At 44.8% G+C, this 26,528-nt stretch overlaps 1 protein-coding gene across 6 annotated transcripts in view; it reads left to right on the top strand.

Moving 5' to 3' along the window:
- FRMD5 (FERM domain containing 5) overlaps positions 1-24,469 on the top strand; it is a 101,107-nt gene extending 76,638 nt beyond the window's left edge. For 3 of the 6 annotated variants that reach the window (XR_013215605.1, XR_013215608.1, XR_013215609.1), the window contains 7 exons: positions 6,112-6,175; positions 7,155-7,246; positions 7,346-7,420; positions 7,929-7,997; positions 8,299-8,405; positions 16,401-21,230; positions 21,285-24,469. Coding sequence is in view for 1 of the 6 variants with exons in the window: in XM_077263177.1 (XP_077119292.1) it covers positions 6,112-6,175; positions 7,155-7,246; positions 7,346-7,420; positions 7,929-7,997; positions 8,299-8,405; positions 16,401-16,942 (949 nt within the window). In the remaining 5 variants the exon portion in view is untranslated. Of the gene's footprint in view, positions 1-6,111; positions 6,176-7,154; positions 7,247-7,345; positions 7,421-7,928; positions 7,998-8,298; positions 8,406-16,400 lie in introns of all 6 variants that reach the window. The other 3 variants (XR_013215607.1, XR_013215606.1, XM_077263177.1) reach the window with 3 other exon arrangements.
- The last annotated feature ends 2,059 nt before the right edge of the window (positions 24,470-26,528 follow it).

Here is a 26,528-nt window from a genome sequence, read left to right as displayed (position 1 = left end):
GTACAATGCTTGTGTAGCTTACTGTATTGTACTGTATTTTATTACTGAATTAATTATTTTCTGAAAAAAAATGACGTTGGTTCCCACAAAATTTTATTAACCAGCAGAGGGAAAGCAGAAAACAGACAGCTGGTTATTTAAATGGGGGCTCCCCAAAAAATTACGTGGAGTCCCCCTATAATTAATAACCAGCAAAGGCTAGGCAGACAGCTGCGGGCTGATATTAATAGGCTGGGATGTAACCATGGATATTGGCCCCCTCCTAGACTAAAAACATCAGCTCTCAGTCACCTCAGAAATGGCCCATCCAATAGACGTGCCAAATATGGAAATTAGTCTTTCTCTTCCAACTTGCTCTGGTGCGTTGGTAAGTGGAGTGATAGTATTGAGGTTGATGTCACCTTTGTATTGTCAGGTGAAATCAAGCCCAGGGGTTTGTAATGGAGAGGTGTCTATAAGACACTTCCATTACTAACCCCATAGTCAAATTGTGAAAAAAACACCCAGTATAAATCCTTCATTTGAACAAATGACACAAACTCCTTTATTGATTTTAAATAGGCTAAAATCAGTTATAATCACCTTACGCCCAATCAAATGAAGCCAATGTCCCCTGTAAAAGAATGAAAATAATAAACAACCATATTCCTCATCTGTCCACTGAGAAGATAATAATCCAGTTGTCCCGCGATGCGTCTAGCTCTGCTACACCTAATGACAGGCTGCATTGTTGCATGGTGCGACTATACAGCCTACCATCCAGCAGAGACACTGAGCTGTGCATGCTTGTTAAGCTCAGTGCCTCAAGGTGACATTCACATCTAATGAACTCCCTTCACCTCACTGACGTCACCACAAGCTTGAAACAATTCTCACGCTCGCAGTGCCGTCAGAAAGGTCAACGGAGTTTGATGCTCTCGTTGACGTCATTGAGTTGAACTGAGTTCATTGGCTCTCAGCGCCGATGACCTTTCTGACAGCACCGCGACTGTGAGAACTTTCTCATGCTCATGGTGACGTTAGTGAGGTGAAACGAGTTCATTGGATATGAACTCCGCTCAACTGTACCACATCACCGCGAGGCACCGAGCTTAGCAATCATGCGTGTTATTTTTTTTTTTTACAATTTGACTATGGGGTTAGTAATGGGGGATGTCTTATAGACGCCTCTCCATTACAAACCCCTTGCCTTGATGTCACCTGACAATACAAAGGTGACATCAACCTTAATACTATCACTACACTTGCCACCGCAAGTTCAAATAAAGGACTTTATTCTGGGTGTTATTTTTTTCACAAATTGACTATGGGGTTAGTAATGGGGGATGTCTTATAGACGCCTCTCCATTACAAACCCCTGGGCTTGATGTCACCTGACTATACAAAGGTGACATCAACCTCAATACTATCACCCCATTTGCCACCGCACCAGAGCAAGTGGGAAGAGCAAGACTAAGTGCCAGATTTAGCATATATTATTGATGCACCATTTCTGGGTGGCTGAGAGCTGATGTTTTTAGTCTGGGGTGGGGCCAATATCCATGGATCCTTCCTAAGCTATTAATATCAGCCCACATCTGTCTGCCTAGCCTTTGCTGGTTATTAATTATAGGGGGATTCTACATCATTTTTTGTGGGGTCACCCATTTTAATAACCAGGGAAGGCGTAGTATACAGCTGAGAGCTCATATTAATAGCCTGGGAAACTACATGGGTATTATCCCCTTTCCAGGCTATAAACATCTGCTCCCAGCTGTCCACTTTTTCTCTGCTGGTTAATAAAATTTCAGGGGACCCCCACATCATTTTTTCAGAAAATAATTGAGTCATTAATAAAATACATGTACAGTAAGCTAAACTGGCAAAGCACTGATTATATATCCCAATCACATATTTCTATATACCTATCGATCTAATTTATCTTTATATATACTTACCATGTAATGTCTTCACTGTTCCGTTCAGCTGTGTCTGAATCCCAGAATTCCAAGCGGTGGAAGTTCACTGACCTCCATACTGGGACACCCAAGTGATGGGTGTCTCAATATGGAAACTGCTGGTGGTACCAGCCTCTTGCGTGGTACCACCAGCGGAACACCGTCGCACCACACACACAAACACACACTGTATATGCCGTACGCACCACACAACTCCTGGGCAGGGGAGGAAGCAAAAGACAATACTGACATTACAGCAGGAGATTGCAGAGGATACATTTTGTGAGGTAAAATATTGTTTAAAAACAGTCAGTGAAATTTTTTACCTGACAAAAGAAATCCGCTGTGATCCCCTGCTGTAATGTCAATATATATTTGTATGATTGCATGCTAAAAACGTTAAAAAATGACAAAAATTTGAAGTGTATCCACAACTTTGGCCACTAGTGTGTGTGTATATATATATATATATATATATATTACAGTATATGGCAATATTGTAATATACACCCATTAGCTCTATTTTTTTTGCCCCTGCTGTGAACAGGACTTCTTTATAAGATCACAACAGCTTCCACCTCTTTCCAGAGCAGATTGTAGGGCACTTAATAATATTTGTTTATATTGCGCCAACATATTCCGCAGCGCTTTAATGATTGCACACATTATCATCGCTGTCCCCATTGGGGCTCACAATCTAGAATCCCTATCAGTATGTCTTTGAAGTGTGGGAGGAAACCGGAGAACCCCCACACAAACATGAGGAGAACATACAAACTTCTTGCAGATGTTGTCCTTGGTGGGATTTGAACCCAGAGCTCCAGCGCTGCAAGGCTGTAGTTCTAACAACTGAGCCACCGTGCTGCATCACTTACAGTGATGGCGCTGTGTCCCTCAGAGGCAGAGGATGTTACTTGCCGTCTCAGCAGACTCGCATACGGTCATCCTAGGAGTGATTTTTACTAAATGCTGCCACCTAATATACAAGTGCAGAATAAACAAAGGTCGGGAATTTTGTTTTGTTACTGATGAAAGACGACCACATCCTTCTATGTAGTAGGATCTGTATGTCGCTTCCAGTTCAGCAGCGTGTTTTCCTCATAGTACAGCCGCCGTGTTGTAAGTAGGCCAGATTCCCTTGTTGTGCCTGATATGGCTGAAAGCAGGGACTAGTGACTTTATCCAGAGGGCTCCCAGTTTGCGTCTCGTCCTGTGACCTGTTCTGCAGTGTCTCGTCATCATCCGTGTCTGTGTTCTCTGCTCGCTCTTAGTCCGGCTACAGGTTGTTCTGTTTCCAACTCAGCCCAAGTAGAGCTGAGTCTGCGCTCATTACATTCCTAGATTTCTTTTATATCTTATTACCAGCAATCACTACTGTAATTATGCTGATTTTTACATGTGATATGTTATACTAGAATATACATTGCTGTCATCTACTCAATCATCCATCACCACCAGCATTTCTAGCTGCACTCGGTGAAATAGAAATGATAGGTCATGGAATTTTTTAATGTAATAAGTGTTTTTCCAATGAGTAAATTGTTAATATGGGGAGCAGTTTGCTGCTCTTAGACTTCTAGTGAGAATTTTCTACAAAGTAAAGTCCCCCATACACAATAGATGAAAGTTGGCCGAATCTGCCGATTTTGAGGAGAATGGCCAATGATCTGATATGTACAAGAGTTCCTGACTCGCCTCCCTTGTTTCCTTCAACTGATGATGTTATGAATAAAGGATCATTATATTAGAATTTCGGTTTGGTGGGTGGAGAGGGGGTTAGACCACGGCCAGGGAAAATCTGTCTGCATCTGTCTCTTTTCTCTCCGTTGAACATGCATGCTCATCAGAGTTGAGTGCTCATGTGTATGGGAATGTTAGGAGAGACAGCTGCCTGGCAAACATTCGGCTAACGGCTATGTAATGTTTATAGCCAGCGTTATGTTCTGCGTGCCCGTGCATGTCAGTAATCACAGTGCACTTTATATTGCCACTCTTCTGCAGACATCTTGTTTTCTTGACATCTCTACTTTAGTTTTAGATTGACATCAGTTGTGTTAGTAATAATAATCTTTATTTTCATATAGCGCTAACATATTCCGCAGCGCTTTACAGTTTACAGATATTGTCATCGCTGTCCCCGATGGGGCTCACAATCTAAAATCAGTATGTCTTTGGAATGTGGGAGGAAACCGGAGAACCCGGAGGAAACACACGGAGAACATACAAACTCCTTACAGATGTTGTCCTTGATGGGATTTGAACCCAGTACTCCAGCGCTTCAAGGCTGCAGTGCTAACCACTGAGCCACCACAGTATTATTTAACATCTTTTGGCATCTACTCATCAGTGATATTTTATCCCCTCAGAATACTGATGTAAACCTTGAGTAAGGAAGGGCTCATTCAGACGTCCGTACAAATCGGTCCAAGATTTTACCACAATGCATGAACTGGCTACTAGTCCCCCAACCCGAGTGTGACAGCCCCATAGACATAAATGAAGCTGTCATGCTGGAGTCAGGGAAAGCCGCACCCAGTCTGTGTGTTGCGGTCCAGTCTTGGACCGATTTGTGAATGCGCCCTTATTGTGAGACGCACCCTCACCCTTTAGAGAGATCTAATAGATGCAACTACTTAGAGCACACATCTCTGCATTTTCACAATTTTGAATGATCAAGATTTTATATCAAGGTCTTATGTCTATGATAATGGGGAGAGCCTGACTCCTGGCTTCTTTTTATATTCTTCAGGAACAAAGGAGTGGGCTTTGGGTATGAGAAAAAAACAAAGCAAAAACATCTGCAGTCAGCAGGCCCCAACTTGTGAGATGTTGTGCTGATATGGAAGGGTTTTTTCTTCTGCATGGCCAGTTAGGGGCCCCATAAACAATAGCTAGCTGTCGGATAAACAGTGGCTTGGCAGATGATCTCTCCTGACTCCTCCATACACACGGGCACTTGCTCTGCCCTACACGCCTATGATCCTTATGAGAGAGCCACAGCTAGACTTTCCTTGCCGAGAACAATAAAGATGGGCAGTCCGATATTAATCTTGTCAGGTCCTTATCTCCCCGACATTATCTGTTGGGGAAGAGTCGTTAGGTGCTCATACACATTAGTCTCCCACTGATATTGGCTGCCTTAGATGACATTAGTCTAAGGTGTATGGCAGCCATTACTCTACAGAATCTCTTTGTAAACTTCATTACTTAATTTCTTTAACAGCAGATAGCTGTCGGACGATTCTCATTCAGTCCACAGCTATCTCTCCTGACTTCTCCATACAAAGGGACCTTGGGATCAGCCGAGCATTCGTGTGTTTTCAATGGGATGGTCTCTAACCTGATGGGGTAGCAAAAAGATCAGGTGTTTAAATTCACCACGTGTCTGGGGGTCTCTACATCAGATGGTCGGACAGTGTATCAGGGTCTTAGGCCAAAATGGGAACACTTGGGTTTAGGGCAGCAGAGGAGATGCAGAAATGAATTTCTCCGTCTCCTCCGCAGCTGTTCCGTGATTCTCTGACAAAGCAGAGCTGGAGCCGAGGGTCATTAGCATCTCGCATCTGATGCAATACGCTAGTGTGACTCCGGCCTTAGGGCTCATTTCCACATGCGAGAAAAACGTCCGTGTCTCGCATGTAGAAACCAAGCTCTGGCGCCGGCACTCCAGAGCGGAGTGAGCGGCCGCATAGGAACACATGGAACTGCACGCTCCGCTCCAAAGTGCGGGTGCCAGAGCTTGGTTTCCAAATGCGAGACACGGACGTGTTTCTCGCATGTGGAAATGAGCCCTTAGAGTAATGATTTCAGGAATTATTGTGGGGACCACAAGCGATATTTGCTTTTATATTAATAGGGCCCATATAGAGTGAATACAGATTTACCATCACCGATGAGGACACTATTATATAATGCCTAGACGTGCTGGTGTATTTTCATTGTGTAATCATATTTATTGAGTATTTGGACAAGTCTTTCTACCATCACAGTCCATCGACCTGATCATCTTCTGCGTGGTCTCGCATCATAAGCCCACCATCCTCCGCTGTCACGTAATGTCTTCCTCTTCGCAGCCTCATGCTAGCTTCTTGCACTTCTTCTTATCATATGTCCTGTCGTTCCGTTTTTCCTTGTGGAAGTCTTTGTGATTTTTATTTCTTTTTGTTTGTTTCAGGAGTGATGCCACAAAAATGAAATTTGAAGGAAAAACTTTTCATTTATATGTGAGAGAGAAGGAGGTAAAAATGTTAATATATACCCTGACAGACTGGTATATACATAAGGACTGGTATATATACTGGGTGACTAGATGATGTGAAAATCTACATATATATCTATATATATACACTAACTGACTGGAATGTTTATTACGCCTGATTATCACAAATTAGGGGCTGTGAGCAATATACGATATATACCTTTACTGAATGACTGATGTGTATACATACAGAGTGGGACAGGTATACACACCAACTCAAAATCCGGTATTGCATATGTCCAAAAATTTGGACATATATTATTTTTGGACTTACTCCAGTTAAGAATTGGATCTTTTCGTATGGGGTTTTTGATTGTTTCTTGCCTTTCCAAGCGTTCAAGATTGCAAAAGGAAATTATCTTTTATGTTGAAAATTTCCCATTTGATGGCGTCACCCTTTCGTTTTTTCACGAAAAACATACTTTCACCAACTCTGGATGGAAAGTACAAAAGGGTTGGGAGTCGCAATATATGCTGATCTTTTTTTTAAATATTATTGCCATAATTTATACAATGACTGAATGGGATCGGTTGCAGAATGTTGTCATTTTTCTGGTATTGTTTTTTTCCACACATTCATTTATTATTGTCTGTTATTTATAAATTACCAGCATTTTACTCATCTCTCTACTTTATAGAAGGGAGAGGATAAGCACCAAACCATACATGTGAAAATAAAGACGAGCCCCTATGACATTCAGTTCTCTGGGCTCCAGCCTTCATGTGTGCATTAATATTCATTTCTGAGTGTGTGTATTCATCAGTCATATAAGCCCTATATATACCAGTCAGTCAGGATATATATAATGTACATGGGCAACCAACCACCAGATAGCGAGGCTGTCAAATTTTAGGCCCTTCCCTTGTCAGGAGTGACACGATTTGACAGCACTTTATTTGTTCTTTTTGGATCTATTTCATTTAGCCTTAGATCTATATTTCCATGTCTGTCTCTGTAGGAAAAGCGCTTGGTGCTGACGTTCCTGGCCCCCACTCCAGAGGCCTGCAAACACCTGTGGAAATGTGGCGTGGAGAATCAGTCATTCTACAAGTCAGTCTTCTGCTTTTTAATCTATGCATTGTCCTGTACAATATGTCACAAGGATCCTCCTGTTTCCATATCTTCTCACCACTTTTTCTCTCTCTGCAGACTTGAAAACTCCAACCAGGTCCGCACGGTTTCTAGTAGTAACTTGTTCTTTAAAGGGAGCCGCTTTCGATACAGGTAAATAAAAGTTGAAAAATTATTTCTGATTTTTTTTCTAAAACTTTTTTTTTTGCAAGAATTAGGCTAGACCATGATACACATCACATGACCTAAGTTCATGCTACATAGCAGATCAAAACAAGTTAATGGAGTCGCATTGCAACCCCGAGGGTACTGCGACGACAATAAGCAAGTTGCAAAAAAAAACCAAAATAGTTGGACTTTTGGTGACAGGTTGCATCTGCAGTACCATTGGGGTCGAAGTATAAAAAAAAAAAGCAGCTTTAGTTACAACATGACACACTAAAAAGAGACACAAACGTCAATATCAAAGCCACGATTAAAACATAATAATAAAAAATGCAAGTAAACTAATTTAGGTAATAAGTGCAGAAAAGTTGAAGAAAATGTGCAACATCAAAAACTCAGTGATTCTAACTAATATTTCTACAATATTTTTCTCCCCCTCCCTGGTTTTATACAGCATTTTTATTTCCCACTTCCAAATTTTTATATATTTCCCTAGTGGTCGAGTTGCTAAAGAAGTAATGGAATCAAGTGCCAAAATCAAGAGGGAGCCTCCTGAAATTCACAGGTACATACTATTTACCAAAACTCTATTATTCCTCCTTAATTACTTAGTGTTCTTTAGAGGGGATGTCCAATATTACAAAAAGAAAATCGGTATCGTATCAAAAACAGCGACACGCCTGTCCATGGACTGTGCCTGTATTACTGCCCCACAAGGATAGGGCTAAACTGCCGTAAACTGTATAGTGGTGAAATGGACTCCGGCATCCTTCCACTTGGGGTCTCCGAACAATTACATGCCTTTAGTTAAGTCCTGCTTACTAAAAAAACCCCTATTGATAAATTATGTCTTGTTTGTGCTACAGAGCGGGAATGGTGCCAAGCCGTAGTTGTCCCACAATTAGCCATGGACTGAGGTTAAGTAGTGTTCCCCGGACACGAAGACGTGCTGTTCATATATCCATCATGGAGGGTAGGTATTGCTTTAAATGTTTGTCAGGCACAACTCTACTCATAATGCTTATTTTTTGTCATTTAGGTTAAAAGGTATCACTAAAAGGAGTTTCCAAAAAGTTACGGTAGAGCAGGAATTTACTTACAATTCTGTGCCCCTCTGATCCGATACTGCCACTTACCCCTTCTGTGCCCCTCTCCTCTGATAATGCCACTTACCGGTTCTGTACCCCTCTGCTCCGATACTGCCACTTACCCATTCTGTGCCCCTCTCCTCTGATAATGCCACTTACTTATTCTGTGCCCGTGCTCTGATAATGCCACTTGTGCTGTGCCCCTCTGTTCTGATAAGCCACTTACTGGTTCTGTGCCCCTGTACTCTGATAATGCCACTTACCGGTTCTGTGCCCCTCTGCTCCGATAATGCCAATTACCGGTGCTGTGCCCCTGTGCTCCGATAATGCCACTTACCGGTTCTGTGCCCCTGTGCTCCGATAATGCCACTTACCTGTTCTGTGCCCCTCTGTTCTGATAATGCCACTTACCGGTTCTGTACCCCTCTGCTCTGATAATGCCACTTACCGATTCTGTGCCCCTGTGCTCTGATAATGCCACTTACCTGTTCTGTGCCCTTCTATTCTGATAGTGCCACTTACCGGTTCTGTGCCCCTGTGCTCTGATAATGCCACTTACCGGTTTTGTGCCCCTGTACTCTGATAATGCCACTTGCTGCTTCTGTGCCCATCTGCTCTGATAATGCCACCCTATTCTGTGCCGCTGTGCTCTGATCAGAGCACAGGGGCACAGAACCGGTAAGTGGTATTATCGGAGCACTGGGGCACAGAACCGGTAAGTGGCATTATCAGAGTACAGGGGCACAGAGCAGGTAAGTGGCATTATCAGAACAGAGGGGCACACAACTGGTGGCATTATAATATACTCTGATAATGCCACTTACCTGTTCTGTGCCCCTGTACTCTGATAATGCCACTTACCGGTTCTGTGCCCCAGTGCTCCGATAATGCCACTTACCGATTCTGTGCCCCTCTGCTCCGATAATGCAACTTACCTATTCTGTGCCTCTGTGCTCTGATAATGCCACTTACCGGTTCGGTGCCCTTCTGTTCTGATAATGCCACATACCGGTTCTGTGCCCTTCTATTCTGATGCCACTTATCGGTTCTGTGCCCCGTGCTCTGATAATGCCACTTACCTATTCTGTGCCCCTGTGCTCTGATAATGCTACTTACCGGTTCTGTGCTCCTCTGCTCCAACAATGCCACTTACCGGTTCTGTGCCCCTCTGTTCTGATTATGCCCGACATTATAATGTCACTTACCAGTTCTGAGCCCCTGTACTCTGATAATGCAACTTACCGGTTATGTGCCCCTGTGCTCTAATAATGCCACTTACTGGTTCTGTGCCCCTGTACTCTGATAATGCCACTTACCAGTTATGTGCTCCTCTGCTCTGATAATTCCACTTACCTGTTCTGTGTCCCTCTGTTCTGATAATGCCACTTACCGGTTCTGTACCCCTCTGCTCTGATAATGGCACTTACCGGTTCTGTGCCCTTGTACTCTGATAATGCAACTTACCGGTTATGTGCCCCTTTTTTCTGATGCCACTTACCGGTTCTGTACCCCTCTGCTCTGATAATGCCACTTACCGGTTCTGTGCCCCTGTGCTCTGATAATTCCACTTACCTGTTCTGTGTCCCTCTGTTCTGATAATGCCACTTACCGGTTCTGTACCTCTCTGCTCTGATAATGGCACTTACCGGTTCTGTGCCCCTGTACTCTGATAATGCAACTTACCGGTTATGTGCCCCTGTGCTCTGATAATGCCACTTACCGGTTCTGTGCCCCTGTACTCTGATAATGCCACTTACCAGTCATGTGCTCCTCTGCTCTGATAATAATAATAATAATAATAATTTTATTTATATAGCGCCAACATATTCCGCAGCGCTTTACAACTTATAGAGGGGACTTATACAGACAACAGACATTACAGCATAACAGAAATCACAGTTCAAAACAGATACCAGGAGGAATGAGGGCCCTGCTGCTCGCAAGCTTACAATCTATGAGGAAAAGGGGAGACACGAGAGGTGGATGGTAACAATTGCTTTAGTTATTTGGACCAGCCATAGTGTAAGGCTCGGGTGTTCATGTAAAGCTGCATGAACCAGTTAACTGCCTAAGTATGTAACAGTACAGACACAGAGGCTATTAACTGCATAAAGTGTATGAGAACATGATGGAGGAACGTGATTATGTTGTTGTTTTTTATTAATAGGCCACACAGGGATAATTAGGTTAATGCGTTGAGGCGGTAGGCCAATCTGAACAAATGAGTTTTTAGTGCACGCTTAAAACTGTGGGGATTGGGGATTAATTGTATTAACCTAGGTAGTGCATTCCAAAGAATCGGCGCCGCACGTGTAAAGTCTTGGAGACGGGAGTGGGAGGTTCTGATTATTGAGGATGCTAACCTGAGGTCATTAGCAGAGCGGAGGGCACGGGTAGGTTGGTAGACTGAGACCAGAGAGGAGATGTAGGGTGGTGCTGAGCCATGGAGTGCTTTGTGGATGAGGGTAGTAGTTTTGTACTGGATTCTGGATTGGATGGGTAGCCAGTGTAATGACTGGCACAAGGTAGAGGCATCGGTGTAACGGTTGGCGAGGAATATGATCCTGGCAGCAGCATTCAGGACAGATTGGAGCGGGGAGAGTCTGGTAAAAGGTAGGCCAATTAGTAGAGAGTTACAATAGTCCAGACGAGAATGAATAAGTGAGACAGTAAGAGTTTTTGCAGAGTCGAAAGTAAGAAAAGGGCGAATTCTGGAAATGTTTTTGAGATGCAGATAAGAAGAGCGAGCCAGTGATCGGATGTGGGGGGTGAATGAAAGCTCGGAATCAAGGATGACCCCAAGGCAGCGGGCATGTTGCTTTGGAGTAATGGTGGAACCGCACACAGAGATGGCAATGTCGGGCAAAGGTAGGTTTGTAGAGGGAGAGAACACGAGGAGTTCAGTTTTTGACAGGTCCAGTTTCAGATAGAGGGAGAACATGATGTTAGAGACAGCGGTAAGACAATCACTGGTGTTTTCTAAAAAGGTCGGCGTGATAACAGGAGAAGAGGTATATAATTGGGTGTCGTCAGCATAGAGATGGTACTGGAAACCAAATCTACTGATTGTTTGTCCAATAGGGGCAGTATACAAAGAGAAGAGGAGGGGGCCTAGGACTGATCCTTGAGGAACCCCAACAGTAAGGGGAAGGTGAGAGGAGGAGGAACCAGCAAAACAAACAGTGAAGGATCGGCCAGAGAGATAGGAGGAGAACCAAGAGAGAACGGTGTCCTTGAGGCCGATGGAGCGGAGCATAGTGAGGAGGAGCTGATGATCCACAGTGTCGAATGCTGCGGAGAGATCCAAGAGAATTAGCATGGAATAGTGACCATTAGATTTAGCTGTTAGTAGGTCATTAGAGACTTTAGTGAGGGCAGTTTCAGTAGAGTGTAAAGAGCGGAAACCAGATTGAAGAGGGTCGAGAAGAGAATTATCTGAGAGATAGCGGGTAAGACGGGAGTGGACCAGGCGTTCCAGGAGTTTAGAGATGAAGGGAAGATTAGAGACAGGTCTATAATTAGCGGCACAATTTTGATCGAGGGAGGGCTTTTTAAGTAGTGGATGTATGATGGCATGCTTAAATGAGGAGGGAAAAATACCGGAAGTGAGGGAAAGGTTGAATATTTTTGTTAGGTGAGAGGTGACAGCCGGGGAAAGGGACTGGAGGAGATGCGACGGAATGGGGTCGCTGGTGCAAGTGGTCGGGCGAGAAGATGCAAGGAGCCTGCTTACTTCTTCTTCTGTAACTGGTTCAAAGTCAGAGAGTGAACTAGATGCAGTGGGGGAGGGAGGACAGTGCTTGGTATGAAGAGATTGGGAAATGATTTCCTGTCGAATGTGGTCAATTTTTTCTTTGAAGTAATTGGCCAGATCGTCAGCGTGGAGATCTGTGGTTGGGGCCTGCTCTCTTGGGTTGAGTAGGGACCGGAAAGTGTCAAAGAGACGTTTAGGGTTATTGGACAGCGAGGTGATGAGGGTGTTGAAATAGGTTTGTTTGGATAATGCCACTTACCGGTTCTGTACCCCTCTGCTCTGATAATGGCACTTACCGGTTCTGTGCCCCTGTGCTCTGATAATGCCACTTACCGGTTCTGTGCCCTTCTGTTCTGATAATGCCACTTAACGGTTCTGTACCCCTGTGCTCTGATGATGCCACTTACCTGTTCTGTGCCCCTCTGCTCTGATAATGCCACTTACTGGCTCTGTGCCCCTTTGGTCTGATAATGGCACTTACCGGTTCTGTACCCCTCTGCTCTGATAATGCCACTTACCGGTTCTGTGCCCCTGTGCTCTGATAATGCCACTTACTGGCTCTGTGCCCCTTTGGTCTGATAATGGCACTTACCGGTTCTGTACCCCTCTGCTCTGATAATGCCACTTACCGGTTCTGTGCCCCTGTGCTCTGATAATGCCACTTACCAGTTCTGTGCCCCTGTGCTCCGATAATGCCACTTACCTGTTCTGTGCCCCTCTGTTCTGATAATGCCACTTACCGGTTCTGTACCCCTCTGCTCTGATAATGCCACTTACCGATTCTGTGCCCCTGTGCTCTGATAATGCCACTTACCTGTTCTGTGCCCTTCTATTCTGATAGTGCCACTTACCGGTTCTGTGCCCCTGTGCTCTGATAATGCCACTTACCGGTTTTGTGCCCGTGTACTCTGATAATGCCACTTGCTGCTTCTGTGCCCATCTGCTCTGATAATGCCACCCTATTCTGTGCCGCTGTGCTCTGATCAGAGCACAGGGGCACAGAACCGGTAAGTGGTATTATCGGAGCACTGGGGCACAGAGCAGGTAAGTGGCATTATCAGAACAGAGGGACACACAACTGGTGGCATTATAATATACTCTGATAATGCCACTTACCTGTTCTGTGCCCCTGTACTCTGATAATGCCACTTACCGGTTCTGTGCCCCAGTGCTCCGATAATGCCACTTACCGGTTCTGTGCCCCTCTGCTCCGATAATGCAACTTACCGGTTCGGTGCCCTTCTGTTCTGATAATGCCACATACCGGTTCTGTGCCCTTCTATTCTGATAATGCCACTTATCGGTTCTGTGCCCCGTGCTCTGATAATGCCACTTACCTATTCTGTGCCCCTGTGCTCTGATAATGCTACTTACCGGTTCTGTGCTCCTCTGTTCTGATTATGCCCGACATTATAATGTCACTTACCAGTTCTGAGCCCCTGTACTCTGATAATGCCACTTACCAGTTCTGTGCCCCTGTGCTCTGATAATGCAACTTACCGGTTCTGTGCCCTTCTGTTCTGATAATGCCACTTAACGGTTCTGTACCCCTGTGCTCTGATGATGCCACTTACCTGTTCTGTGCCCCTCTGCTCTGATAATGCCACTTACTGGCTCTGTGCCCCTTTGGTCTGATAATGGCACTTACCGGTTCTGTACCCCTCTGCTCTGATAATGCCACTTACCGGTTCTGTGCCCCTGTGCTCTGATAATGCCACTTACTGGCTCTGTGCCCCTTTGGTCTGATAATGGCACTTACCGGTTCTGTACCCCTCTGCTCTGATAATGCCACTTACCGGTTCTGTGCCCCTGTGCTCTGATAATGCCACTTATCAGTTCTGTGCCCCTGTGCTCCGATAATGCCACTTACCGGTTCTGTGCCCCTCTGCTCTGATAATGCCACTTACCGGTTCTGTGCCCCTGTGCTCTGATAATGCCACTTACCGGTTCTGTGCCCCTGTGCTCTGGTAATGCCACTTACTGGTTCTGTGCCCCTCTGGTCTGATAATGCCTGACAGTTCTGTAGTGATGCTCTTTGGTCATATGACTCGGCAGTGACACTTTCATGTGCTGCACGTGACTGCCGAGACAAGTGTTTGGCTGCAGCCATCACGTGGCTGCTCGATGTTACATAGTTACATAGTTATTAAGGTTGAAGGAAGACTTTAAGTCCATCTAGTTCAACCATGTGGCACCATTGCTCCAGTGTTGGCAGGACCACTGCAGCCGAGGGTAATTGAACAGGTAAATAATGGTTTTTCTTTTACTTTAGATCAATTCTTTTTATTGGGCAAATTTTTGAAAATCCCAGACATTTTGCTGGACATCCGCTGATATTCCACTACAAGAGGCTTTATGTTTGAGATTTTAATTTTCACACAGAAAACCCACAGTAAACACAAGTGAGATTACACTAAGGATATGTTCACACTGTGAGCTTTGGGGGAGTTTTTTATGCTGCATATTTTCGGAAAAATGCAAGTACCGGGTGCAGAAAATCTGCAACATCAAAAGCTCATGGTGGGAACGTAGCCTAAGGGTTTGAGAACACAACATCTTTTTCGGACAGATTCTGCTTGGAAACTGCCACAAAAAAAAAACTAAAATAATGCTTTGCGATGTCACAGCGACATTACTGTTCACTTATTCAGTCTTTTGTTACTTCTTCTAATCGCTTGAGGGTTTGGAAACCGTAGATAAAAGGTGCAGTGCTCGTCCTTCAGTCGCCTGCTAGTTATAATTTACATTCAGCTGCAAAAATGACATGGAAACTGCCTTTGACTGCCGGCTTTTTCTGGAAGCGTCATCATCTAGGAAATCCTCAACGTCTTAAAGACGCCATGTGCACATACCCTACCACTGCATAAAATAAAAGCAGTTCGCATGGTGAATGAGGCAGATCCATACTAGCACCTGCACCCATCCTCCTTCCATCACTGGGGAGCAGGGGCACCTACACTGCAAAAAGCGCATCTGTCACTCATAATGCACAGTGTGCACCTAAGCAAGTTCTTTATTAGTGATTGATCTTCTGTTACCCTTGCATGAATGTCTTTGCACTTGGCGCTATTTCTTCAGTATATTCCACAATACTACTCAGTAGACCATTGGTTGCTATGTACGAGGACGCCCTGTTTGCATCCATTCCGTATTCTGCTTGGTGAGTTTCCAGGTCGGTGTACAGACCTATCATCAGCATAATAGGAACAGCAGCTTGCTAATGTTCGTACACTGCATTTCGGGAACCCTGTGCAGAATAACTCGCATATAAATCCTCTCCATGTGGATGAGGACATGAGTCTGGGAAGTGGGACAGTGTCTGTAAGCAGCAGCCCGCCATGGGGGAGTGGTAAATGACAGCTGTGGTAAGGGTTCTCCTGATTCTGCTCAGTAGAAGATATACTGGTTCCCAAAATAGCGTCCAGGAGCCAGAAGCTTCACCTTGTATGTCAGAGCATAGGGAGAGGGGAGGTGGGGAGACACAGTCTGGAGATGAGGAGAGCCAGACGCCCAGGAGGAAGAGAAGTGGAAGGTTATAGAAAGTGGCTAGAGAGAGGGACAGGCAAGTGTGGGTGATCAGGGCGAGACGTGTGGGTAGGAACATAGGTAAAAGTGCTACACAGAAAGTGTGACTAGAAATAAGGGCCGTCCCTCCATTCATCATGGTGAAGTGTCTCATCCGTATCAAAACCAAAGTGAACGTTCACCTGCGTATGATCAATCACTGCTACCGTGATGTGAAGATTCGGGTGCTGAGTCTGGGGCCTCGGCTTTTGGGTAGAGCATTGGGGGCATTGCCCCTCTTCCCAGCTCTTACTGCAGCGATCCCTGTGTTTACTACACCACCTGCACCATCGAGAGAAATGGGAATGTCAAAGGAAGCAGGAGGACTCCCTGCACCACGTGTACCAAAATCAGGACTCCCTGCACCACGTGTACCAGAGGAAGCAGGAGGACTCCCTGCACCACGTGTGCCAGCTACGAATGTAAGGGAAACTGGAATAAAAGGTAAATATCCCAGTATGGAGCATAGCTGTATGCCGATCCTTTATTGTGCTCGTTCATGTGTGATCTGTTGTGCATGTTTACATTACTTTCTTTCTCTTAAGTGTCGCTGTTCCCCCAGGTCTGGAGTCTCTACGTGACAGTGCCCACTCTACTCCGGTTCGTTCTTCTGACAGCCTTGATGCTTTATCTCCTTGCTCCTCCCGGGAGACGGTGATCAGCGATGAGGCATACACTCCGTGTTCCAGCATCCTTCCTACTCCCGTGTCGGATTCCAACCTGGAGTTATCGATTGGGCAGCAGGTGAATGGTACAACCTGTACAACCCAGGACGAGGAGAATGACCTGGCTGCTACCAGCATTCCTGACCTGGAGATACCCCCGCCGGCTCTGCCTGGCCCAGAGCGAGCAAGTCAAAGGGAACCGGAACAGGCAAATAAGTTTCTACAAAGTGTTCTGCGGCTGCTTGCAGTCACTCTGTGTCTTCTGTTGGCATTACTGTTGTTGCTGGTTATATTGGCAGAGTCTGACCTGGAATTAGCATTTTTGAGGGACATCAGGTTGACCCCTGAATTCCAGCAGTTTCATTATCAGTACTTCTGTCCTCTGCGTCGATGGGTATCATGCAAACTACATCCTCTCATCCGCCTCATTGACTCCTGATGTTACATGCAGTGGCCCTCATTGACTGTGTGATGTCTTCCAGTGTCCTCCCCTTCTCACCCCTGTCTTGTCTCAGACCCTTCATAATACAAAGGTTGTCAGAATAAACCTTTGCTTAGGGTTGTCCAGTGTGAATGGATGGACGACGATGAGAGAGGTGGAGGGTATCCCAAGACTTTGCATGGGGCTTCTGTAGCCACTTTCAGCTGTGTAATCTCACACCCATGGAGCCTATATATGGGTCAGGCAGGATTAAATTTCCTCTACACGATAAGCCAGACTAGGGTTTCCAGCCACATGCAGCCCCCGGACAGCGGCCAGGAATGGACACTTGATAGCAGATGTGTTGCAGGATGGCAATACCTCACTGCTGAATTACAGTTTGACCCAAGCGGTTACTGTAAAGTGGTCAAGAGTAGGAACATTGGGGGATAATTTATTAACAAAGCGCCCAAATCTGTCTAACATATCTTCAAGGTGAGCCACATTTATCACACATGATGCGCCATGGTGATACATTGGGTCCAGTCATTGCTTGTCTCATCTATTTTTTTTTTTTTTTTTTAAAGATGAGCATCTCCATTTAAGCTGCCCCATTTCACGGTCTGGTCCTCCTTGTCAGCTGGTCTTCACTTCTGTGCCCAACATCGTGGGCGTCTCCTATAGCGGGATGGACATCATGAGGTTGTGTGAGGCAACATCATGATGAAGCTGGTTCTGGTAAGCGCCAGAGGTGCCCTGGATGCCACGTCGATCAGGCTGCTCACATTAGTGAAGTCCAGCTGCCACTGAACGCCGGACCGGGGCAGGCTGAATCAAATTGCTCATCTTTATCTAGTTTCATGCTGTGACAACATTAATGTTTCAGCCCCACAGGTATTTGGGTCTCAGTAAAAATAGGACCCTACCTAAGGCCAGTGCAACAGTAAGGCCGGGGTCACACTTGCGAGTGCAATGCGAGAAACTCGCACATCAACACCCGGCACTGCCGCCGGCACTCAGACCAGAGTATGCGGCTGCATGTATTTCTATGCAGCTGAACGCTTGAGGTGGCAGTGCCGGGTATTGATGTGCGGGACTCGTGCGAGTTTCTCGCATTGCACTCGCAAGTGTGACCCAGCCTAAAGGTTATTTAGGGTTAGATTGGCTACATGACATTGTCATGGCCAATGGGCACAGGGACAACTTTCAGCGTCCAGCAGCTTCCCACAACGGATGCACCCATCAAGCACTGGTTTGCTATGCTTTTCTGTAAATTATTTCCCTTAGCCTTGATTCCAGCTCACACAGTATCAGCCTGCATTGTGCGGACCCAGGTACAATTAATGATAGGATAAACCTAACTAAATCTGCTGAACTGGCACTGTCTAGTGTAAGAGCAGGTGCCTGGTTAGTGGTAGGTCGCAGCACGTATTTACACCAAGTCTTACATGATCATGAGCTGCAGAGCTTCGTCAGCATTGTTAAAATCGAGGGTCCAATAAATGGCCATGAAATAGCATGCAGCTGTCACTGTTTCCATCACCTACTGCACATAGAATGTTCCCACTGGGATCAGGCTTCTTAGATTTGTTCTAATAGTGACATCTGGAGGATAAATTTGGGTACTGCACCCAAAATCAGACAAATTATGAACTGAGGTTCTATAAAATAGGTAACATTAGTTTTGATAATACCTTTCCTGTAAAAAAAAACCTTTGTTGCATTAGAATTAAACCCAGGATGATTGATAGTCATGTGTAGACTTAGGTTTTGCTTTAACATGTGTCCGATTTCTCCTAGGGTTTACTCACCCATCATGGTCCCGTTTAATTTTTTCCAGTGATTTTAGCAAAAATCATTTTGCCCCAGTTTACGGAAAAATTGCAGCCAAACCACAACATGACCTCAGAATATCCCAAGGATCAGTTTATAAAGCAATATATGTTCATGTGGTATAAAAATCGATCGCAGGATCCCTCAATAATAAAAACACACATCCATGTAGATTTTGTCCCAGATTCCACCAAATTTAATACAGTGGGCAAAATATCTTGTGATACGCCTATGAAATTGGTCATAGACCACGCACGCTGCAAATTTTTATTGGCCAGGTGTGAATGGGGCTTAGAAACACTTGGTCACTTCCATTTTTCCCTACATTATCCTGCAGTGTGTGATTATAACCTGGGGGTATGTGCACACAGTGGTTTTTTTTTTCTCCAAAAAACTATTTTTCAATCGAAAACTGGTTCAGAAAATGATCCTTTCTGGTGAGAGTTTTTGGAGGCAGAGTTTTTGAAGATTTTTTTTCAGCTTTATGCTTAGACTGTGCCTAATGTGGAGAAGTTTCCGTAAAGATTTTTTTTTTAAAAAAATGCCCACAAAACTCCCGATAAACAGCAATGTTGATTTCCCATAGAAAAAAAAAAAATTATATTATGTGTGAAGAGTTTTACATGCTTGTTAAGTAGTTTTTGGGAAATATTTTGGAGGATCTGATTTCAAAACCTGCTCCTTTGTGACAGTTCTCAACAAAAATAGGAACATTTCACAAAATAGATCATATAGTGGGAAAGGCGGTGTTATATTCGGATATAAGGATCACCCCAACAGGAATAGAAACCTTAATGTGCTCTCCCCCAGTGTTGTTGGCCATTATCCCACTACAGGAGATGTGATCCATCTCCACCCATTAATGTGACACATCCAGAGCCGCCATCACAGGCTGTGCCGTGTGTGCCTATGACTTTTGGCATTGATAGGACTGTAATATGCAGCCTCACTTTCCTGGTGATTACAGACTACACACTATACTGGCTTGCCCAGATGGCTTTGTAATAAAAACAAAGGAGAGACATGTCCCATATCGCTATCGCCCAGAATCCTGGTAGGAATACAGCCCCCTCTATTTTGTAAGTCTTACCTGCAGCTGAAGAATGGCACCACAGTACTGAGCGATACGACATCTGTACTAGTAGGCACATCGCAAAACAGAGCAGAAAGTCCTGGCAGAGAAGACTGCGAGTCCTCCACAATGATGGTGTTACCCTCTCCTAATACCCAATAACACTGGTTAAGAGATCTGTATTATATCTAGGAATTAGGAAATGAGAATTCTTTGACATCTGGATATGAGATTGATCTCTGCCTCCATGTCTGGTAGTAAAGCTCTATACCCGCATACATAATAGAGGTTAGACGCTTATGTTCTGATCTCTGTGTATTAGGGGAGGCGAGAGCTAAGGCTATGTGCACACTTTGCGGCGTCCTCTGCGGGTTCTCCCGCAGCGGAATTGATAAATCTGCAGGGCAAAACCGCTGCGGTTATCCCTGCAGATTTATCGCGGTTTGTTTTGCGGTTTCCGCTGCGGGATTACTCCTATGCTATTGATGCTGCATATGCAGCAATATGCAGCATCAATAGTAATGTTAAAAATAATAAAAATTGGTTATACTCACCCTCTGACGTCCGATCTCCTCGGCGCTGCACGCGGCGGTCTGGTTCCAAAGATGCTGTGCCGAGAAGGACCTTCGTGACGTCACGGTCATGTGACCACGACGTCATCTCAGGCCCTGCTCGCACAGCAACCCTGAGACCGGACGGCCGCGTGCAGCGCTGAGAGGTGAGTATATCATTATTTTTTATTTTAATTCTTTTTTTTAACACAAATATGGTTCCCAGGGCCTGGAGGAGAGTCTCCTCTCCTCCACCCCGGGTACCATCTGCACATGATCCGCTTACTTCCCTCATCGTGGGCACAGCCCCATGCGGGAAGTAAGCGGATCAATGCATTCCTATGTGTGCAGAATCGCAGCAATTCTGCACAAAAAAAGTGACATGCTGCGGAATGTAAACCGCTGCGTTTCTGCGCGGTTTTTCCCGCAGCATGTGCACAGCAGATTGCGGTTTCCATAGGTTTACAAGTAACTGTAAACGCTATGGAAACTGCTGCGGACCCGCAGCTGCAGAAACGCTGCGGTTCTGCGGTAAAAACCGCTATGTGTGCACATAGCCTAATGTTCTGAGCTCTATGTCCTAATGTTTGTGTATAAGGAGGCGAGAGCTCCATGTCCTGATGTCTGTGTATTAGGTTAGAGCTCTTTGTTCCGATGTCTGTGTACTAGGTGAGAGCCCGATGTCTGTGTATTAGGAAGAGGTGAGAGCTCTATGTCCTGATGTCTCTGTATTACGAGGAGGCGAGAGCTCTATGTCCTGATCTCTATATTAGGTGAGTGCTCTATGTCCTGATGTCTGTGTATTAGGAAGAGGCGAGTGCTCTATGTCCTGATGTCTGTGTATTAGGAGGTGAGAGCTCCATGTCCTGATCTCTATGTCCTGATGTCTGTGTATTAAGAAGAGGTGAGAGCTCTACGTCCTGATGTCTGTGTATTAGGAGGTGAGAGCTCTACATCCTGATCTCTACGTCCTGATGTCTGTGTATTAGGAGGAGGTGAGAGCTCTACGTCCTGATGTCTGTGTATTAGGAGGAGGCGAGAGCTCTATGTCCTGATGTCTGTGTATTAGGAGGAGGCGAGAGCTCTATTTTATGTCTATGCATTAGGAGGTGAGAACTTTATATCCTGAGTTCTATGTAGTAATAGAAGCCTCGTCTGTGTGGGAGAGAACAGCTCAGTTACCCAGTTTTAGGATATTAGAAGTTAAAAACTCTCCATACTGAACTGTTCTGAATATGATTGAGCTTATATATTGGTTAGTTATGTGGGAACGGGCAGAGCCATTAGTTTGGATTTTGCAGTATGGTTTATTTTTTCTATTTTTGGCAGTGAAGCAGACATATGCACTTGTGGAGTGATCGCTTCATATCAGAAGATTGCAGTATATGCCGTCTGTCCAAGTCATGTGTCTTATTTCCTTCCCTGGTCCAAGAAATGTGACGGAGGGCTCCAATCTAAGCTGAAATATAGGGCACCACGGACTATAGAAGAACTACTCTGTATAGATGCCTATAATTACCCATTGAGTGGCTGTTGAACAGGCGCAGAAGCCTGGGAGCTGTCCATAGTAGAATGACTGTGGTGTCGTTTTCTCCCCATAACCCTAGTTGTTATATGTTGTGCTTTGTAGCTAAATGCCGGTGTCATCATTAATGGACCTTCTACCCATTCCCTGCAAGTGTGGGGAACTATTTGCCTCCAAACATATTATTGTACCTTACTTTTGTATCGCAGAGACTGTTTCAAGGTTATATTTTAAGAAAATAGTATTATTTTGTTATCAAAGTTATCTTTACTTTTTTTAATTGCTTTTTAGAATTTGTTTTGTTGGCGTGCTATGTGTAAAAATAAAAAGTAGAATTCTAGTTAAGTTATAGTCACAGGGCAACTTCATGGCAAAAAAAAAAAAAAAAATAAGGCAGCGCGGAGAGGAAAGTGCTTACAAATGCACAAGGCAGGACGCAGCTTGTAGGATGGGTTGGTGTGAACATTAGGGGGGGTCCTTAAATTAATGCACAAAGGAGAAGTAGAGATCGTATCTTCTGAGAGTTTGTGAAAATTAAAGAAAATCTCCAGTTCATCACATAAGGAAAACTTATGTATAAGGGAAAATATGTGCCTAGATCTTTACAGGCAATAGCTGGGGGGTGGAGGCCCCTGCTCAGCACCGCTAATTGTATGATTTTATTGCCCCAGTATCACTGACTATTTATTAAGTCGTTATCAGTGGAAACATATTTCATGACTGGAGCTCTTCTTTTAGGTCACACTGCAGAACAAGACTCCCAATAATGTCTCTGGGGTAATAATGTTCATACAAATACACTTGTAGTGAACTAGACAATGTAAAGGTAGTGGCAGCCAAAAGTTACTCCTCCTCTACTTACATGGATGCTTTGCTGAGCATCGATGAGTCTGTGGAATAAGCTGCGGCCAGAGTTGTCCGCTCATCTCCCCTGAGAACAAAAGATGGGGTGTCAAGAAATGAGACATGCCCGCCTGTTCCCCAATATCAGCCACTTGGGGCTCAGACGCTCCGATACATTACATAGTTGGACGGTCCTACAAGAATCAGTGGCTTTGCTTTACATCCCTCTAAGGTGTAGATACCATCCTGAGCCATTTCCTCTAGCAGCTGGCATCTCTGCATGCTTTGCTTAGTAATGAATGCAGGCGCATGCAAAGCTGTGAAGGCTTCTGCCATCCACACTGAAGTGGCCAAGCTTGGACTATGCAAAACAAGTCAGGAGTTCAGGCAAAGTGCTCATGTCTTACCATTGTACAGAATTGTTTGCATATTAATGTGCCAATGTCTGATAAAATTGTGACGAGTGTTGTGTACATTGTGGTTTGGAATTGTTCCGTCGATGGAATCTGTCACGAAGACAAGCACCTTTTTAAAATGGCTTCACTCAGCACCCGCCCCTGCTCAAATAATGAAACTCAGCCGACTTTGGGACGTATGGTGCTTTGTGTAACTCTATTCCTGTCGAATCAATGGTTTTACGGGACAGCATCAGATAGAACATGACCAATGTTATGGTTAGTCTTACAGCAGAACCACCGCTCTGACATCTGAGGCATATGGAAGTGCAGCAGGGCGCCGGGAGGTGGTTTACAGTTCTGTAGATCTGGGAAGTCGCAGCACAGCCAGCGGCGTGAGGCCTAAGGCTGGTTACACATGGCTACAATATGGCCACATTTTAGGCTGCAGCACGCAGACCCCCGAAGTTTTAATAAACCAGATTAGATCAGGGTAGAAGCTTGTGGTTCTGGCTCTTGCACTGCAGACATTAGTGTGCAGCTAGGATACAACTCTGTGAAACCAGACGAAGCCGTCTAGTCCCTCACTGGCATTTTCGGGTGATATTTATTATCGTGCATAGTAGTTTAGCTCTAATTGGCAGATGCTATAATAGGTAGATGTCCAGATATGCTCCCTAACACATTTTGGGTTACTGTTACTCGAAAGAAGCCTTTAAGTGACTTAGGAAGTAAAGCCACAGATAAGAGGAGCCATTTTATATTCCATGTGCTTAGTGATCATTCCAGTTCGTTGTCTTTCTCTTCTTGCATAGCTGGTATCTATGCAGCAAACTGAGCAATCTCATCTGTGCCAATACAACACTGACGGATAGGCATGTAGTGGTAGAAAAGTCAGATCCATGGTCTGTTGAAATCCTTCTATGCAGTTTACTTTCTAGAAGAAGATCTAGAAACATTTGATTTGTATTCTGGTGCTGGGTTGCTTTGTGACTGTAGCGAGCATATTAAAAAGCTGCCATACAGAGCACTGCCCATGGCTGTCATTTTGGCATAGAGAAGTCATTCTGTGTTTTTCTCATATTTGCCCGTTTCCTGTTCTGTGCACATATAGTGTGGTCGAGCATGAGTCTGTAGACCGCATGATGTATTTGCCGGGGAAACATACTGCAACTGTGAATCTTAAGGCTTCATAGACAAAAAAGGACATCCTTGTGCCAATTCTAAGTCATGTTCTCCACAGCACCCTCCCGCATAGTACGGGGGAGACGCGCATAATAGTCCTGGTGGTGGACAGTATTTTTAAATAATAAAAACAACATTGTAAACTGCTCGGCCTTTGTGGTTTCTTAGTTCTCCCTGTTGGGCATCACCAGACAGCAGAGATAATGTGGTGACTAGTTGTGCAGAGAACACAATAGACTCCCACTGTGCATTCAGCGCTCCGGAGAAGTGACAGGTTGGTGATCACTTTATATCATTTTCTGGGATGTGCAGCATTTAGCTGCATATGTGTAATATTTTAGGCAACTGCTCTGTTCAGCTCATCCTGCAGTGTAACCCCAATATTGCTTAGACACTATTGTCTGGTATTATTCTCTGATCTTATTAGGCCACGATCCCTGGTGATTGTGCCTGCACCCTGGCAGGTAGCTGCTCATGCAATGTCACCAGTGCTGCACCCCCTGATGCAGAAGTAAGGGGCGCTGTACATACCATACAGACCAATATGTGAAGACTATTTGGATCGAAAGGGTAATTCCCATCTTTCTGGCTCGCACACAAGAGCATATATATCGGACTAATGAAATCTGGTGCTTTATTGGATAGCACTCAGACTAATGTTCTACTATGGAACAGTGCAGATCTGCACAAGAGAGGAAAAAAAAAAAATTGCAGCATGCTGCGAGTGGCTCAGCATATTGGACAATGCGCACTCATTCAAGTTTATAGATGCGTGTAAAACATTGGACTGCACTCAGATGCCATCTACCACTCTTGTCTTCCCTGGACGTCCAGACCTTGTTGAGTTCCCAAGCTCACTAAGAATATAACCAAATGTTGATTTGGCCACTCGTAACATTTCTGCTATCTCGCTGATGGATTTTTCAGCCCAATGATGGTCTGTGTCTCTCCCATTGAAAGCTCCTTTGACTGCATGTTGTGAGTACACATCAACCGCTGCCCAACGCAAATGCCACACCTGGAATCAGCTCAAGCCCTTGTACCTGCTTGACTAAAGAGGGAAAAGCCTATTTAGCCCATCAAAGAGCTTTTGAGATAATTGTCCAATTACTTTTGGTCCCTTGAAAAAGAGGCACCTACATATTAAGGAGCTGTAATTCCTAAACCGTTACTCCAATTAGGATGTTAATATGCTCAAATTAAATCTGAGAGTCTGCACTTTAACCCCTTTCCGACATGTGGCGTCAGACACCCCGTTTGGTGCGGGTGGGATCACGGTCCACCCGCGTCTGTTAACTAGTTACCGTAAATGCCGCTGTCAATCTCTGACAACGGCAATTAACATGCCCTTGCTGGAAGTGCATCAAAAGATCTGCCCATCAGCACCACCGTCACATCGAGGCATTGATGGGTTGGCAGGAAGCTCACCGCTAATACCGCCCATCAGTGACCCAGTCACATGATTGTGGGTCACCCATGGATTGGTATGAACCTGAGGTATGCAGCAGACTTCTATGGTTGTCATTGCCAGAATGCTTTGAGCGCTGCCCCGTGGTCAGTGCTCATAGAAAGTGAGCATTTCTGCTATACGCAGGTAGATCTGATCATCGCCTGTATGTAGCAGAGCCGATCAAAGTACACTGCTCAAAAAAATAAAGGGAACACTAAAATACCATATCCTAGATATCTCTAAATGAAATATTCCAGTTGCAAATTTTTATTCATTGCATAGTGGAATGTGTTCAGAACAATAAAACATAACAATTATCAATGTAAATCAAAATGAATATCCCATGGAGGTCTGCATTTGGAATGATACTCAAAATCAAATTGGAAAATCAAATTACAGGCTTCAGCTTGGAAATGTGGAAATGCCTCATGAAAGGAAAAGATGCCCAGTATTGTGTGTGGCCTCAACGTGCCTGTATGACCTACCTACTGTACAATGCCTGGGCATGCTCCTGATGGCGGATGGTCTCCTGAGGGATCTCCTCCCAGACCTGGACTAAAGCATCTGCCAACTCCTGGAAAGTCTGTGGTGCAACGTGGCATTGGTGGATGGAGTGAAACATGATGTCCCAGATGTGTTCAATCGAATTCAGGTCTGGGAACGGGTGAGCCAGTCCATAGCTTTAATGCCTTCATCTTGCAGGAACTGCTGACACACTTCAGCCACATGAGGTCTGGCATTGTCCTGCAT

This window comes from Ranitomeya variabilis, chromosome 5 (assembly GCF_051348905.1).
Source record: "Ranitomeya variabilis isolate aRanVar5 chromosome 5, aRanVar5.hap1, whole genome shotgun sequence".
Taxonomy (NCBI): domain Eukaryota; kingdom Metazoa; phylum Chordata; class Amphibia; order Anura; family Dendrobatidae; genus Ranitomeya; species Ranitomeya variabilis.
Note: the sequence above shows the minus strand (reverse complement) of the source record. Positions and strands in the feature narration are given on the sequence as shown.